The following is a 2,434-nucleotide window of genomic DNA, read 5'->3' as shown; positions in this document are numbered from 1 at the left end:
CTAATGAAATAATCAAATGTTAACAAAGTTAGCTCCCATAAAGTTAGAAGATTGGATATAATTAAAATTATTGTCTATAAACATTGAAAAAGCACTATTAAATCAACATTATTGTAAAAACAAAAATTCTAAAAAGGATATCTATTGACTTATAACAATACAAACAAATAAAAAACTAAAAAATAATTTACACTTACAGTATATTAAAATTAAAAAATATAAATATTACATTTATTTGCATAATAAAAAATAAAAAAGACAAGCCGTTTATAATTAACCTTTTGGCAAAAAAAAAAAAAGAATAATATCAAATTTTGTTAATTTTTTACGTAACTAAAAGAAAAGGCAACTATTAACATAAAATATCTCAATGTCAAAATAATAATTGAAAATGAATTAACTAAGCTATTTAATATAACATATGTGTACATTTTAGATATTAATTATATTACTATGTGTATATAAAAAAATTAGTCACAAAATTAGTAAAAACTAATTTGGTGAGTGATTTTTTTGTTACACAACCTAATTTTGTTTAGATATTATGTTTACAAATGGTAATAGACTAATAGTAGATTAGTAGCCACCCAAAAAAGAAGCTATTATGCTTCATAGGATTTTGGACCGGACAGAGATAGTCCAACCGGTGCTGAACCGGTTATATCATAAACCGGTTCAAAACAAACCTTAGATCCGATTACTTGGACCGTCCGGATCGGACCTATTCTCAAATCCACCGTCGCAGTGCCATGTTTCAGCGGCGGAGCTGCTTCCCAAGAACACTGCATCCGACATTGCAGCAGTGCTGTTGGGAATCAAGACACCATCATCATCACTGTCTTCACATGAAGAATCATCCATTTCTTGTTCAATTTCCGGCGGTTCAGCGTTCTGCTCTTTCGTTGTGGTGCTGCTATTCTGAGCCTTCTCATCAGGATTATTATTTTTGTTATTATTATTAGGATTCTTAGTATCATTATTTTCTTGGGTCTCAGCTAACCGAGGCGTGGATGGTTTCCGGGTACTTCCGGCGAGTGAGTTCCGGTGAGCCGGTTTAGCGTGCTTGTGTTCTCCGGTGTAAGTTACAACAAACATGGTGGGGTCTGATAAGCTTCGCTCTACTTGCTTTCTTGCTACACAACCTTTGCAGCTGCTGCATCTGTAATAGTTTCTGGAAAGAGATGATGGCACATTAAAAAATGTTTATGAGAGGACTAATTGTGTTTTATGAGTGTTAATGTAAAGTAATTAAGACTAGTACCTTGGATATGGGGAACCCTTGATGGGTTTTTGGCCATATTTACGCCATGCCCACAAATCTGATGAGAGGTTATCTGCGGTTACATGGCATACCATTCTTTTCTGTTGGCTTTTTCTGTAAAAGGGAAAAAAAAAATGAAAAGTAGAAGTAATAAAATGTTAGTACTTTTTATTTGATGTTATGAAGGGTATTTATGTATGCAGAAATTAAAGTTTGGTTTTTTATATTTGGGATGTAACGAGAATGATTGGAAATTAGTATATTAATGGAAAAAGAGAATATTTTCATAGTTATTTACCTTTTTCTTGATCTGGGTGTTTGCGTTTGTGATTGTGATTGTGATTCTGAGCTTGGTAATAAAGTCAGAGAAGTAGTTGTACTAGTTTGGGGAACTTGAACCTGTAGTAGATTATGCTGCTTTTGTTGATGTTGTTGGTGGTGGTGGAATCTATCATCAAAACCAGAAGTGGAGGCTCCAAGGGTGGATGGCAGTGCAATGAAATGAGGAAAAGTGAGAGGATTATTAGAATTGATGCCATGGGCACTAGTGGTAGTGGTGGTGGTGGTGATGGTGGGGTTAAAGGTATTGAGCAATTGTTCTAACTCTTGGAAACCATTGGTCCTGGGTTGCACAAAATTGTTAGAAGAAAATGGACCATCATTTTGTTCTGCAGTGATAGTAGTAGTGGCCAAGCAAGTTGTAGAAGAAGTAGACATGATGCTATTACTACTAGTTTTTGTTGTTGTGTCTTGTGGAGTTTGTGCAGTGTTGTTTGCAGCTTTGCAGCTTCTAACTATGGCAAAGAGATCCCAATCCTCCTCATTACTCATTTTTCAGCAGAGGGAGAAAAAAGGAAAGGAAAAAAAATAGAAAGGAAAAGAGAGAATGATTTTGTTGTTGTTGTTGTGGTTTTTTGGTGCTTTTTGTGTTTTTTGGGCCAATAGAAGGAAGTTGAAATTTGAGAGCAAAGAGGGGAAGACTCAGACAGAGGTTGAAATTTGAGGCACAAAGGACGGCGCTGACTTTTTTGCTTTAAATCAGAACACACACAAAAAACAAAGAAGGGACTTTGTTTGAAGTTTGAAGAGAGAAAAAGGGTGTGTGTGGAAGCAATATGTTGTGTTGATGGTGGAGCACTTAACTTGGACAATTCTAAATTACCACTTAATTTA

At 34.8% G+C, this 2,434-nt stretch overlaps 1 protein-coding gene across 1 annotated transcript; it reads right to left on the bottom strand.

The window, feature by feature from the left end:
• Positions 1-540: 540 nt before the first annotated feature.
• WRKY27 (WRKY DNA-binding protein 27) lies at positions 541-2,191 on the bottom strand. The gene is made up of 3 exons (XM_016345027.3): positions 1,560-2,191; positions 1,262-1,375; positions 541-1,171 (listed from the first exon to the last, which is right to left on the bottom strand). The coding sequence occupies exons 1-3, from the start codon at positions 2,090-2,092 to the stop codon at positions 688-690; spliced, it is 1,131 nt and encodes a 376-aa protein (XP_016200513.2). The 5' UTR covers positions 2,093-2,191; the 3' UTR covers positions 541-687.
• Between the last annotated feature and the right edge of the window lie 243 nt (positions 2,192-2,434).

Source organism: Arachis ipaensis, chromosome B5 (assembly GCF_059453495.1).
Source record: "Arachis ipaensis isolate K30076 ecotype BB chromosome B5, ASM5945349v1, whole genome shotgun sequence".
In the NCBI taxonomy this organism is placed as follows: Eukaryota; Viridiplantae; Streptophyta; class Magnoliopsida; order Fabales; family Fabaceae; genus Arachis; species Arachis ipaensis.
Note: the sequence above shows the minus strand (reverse complement) of the source record. Positions and strands in the feature narration are given on the sequence as shown.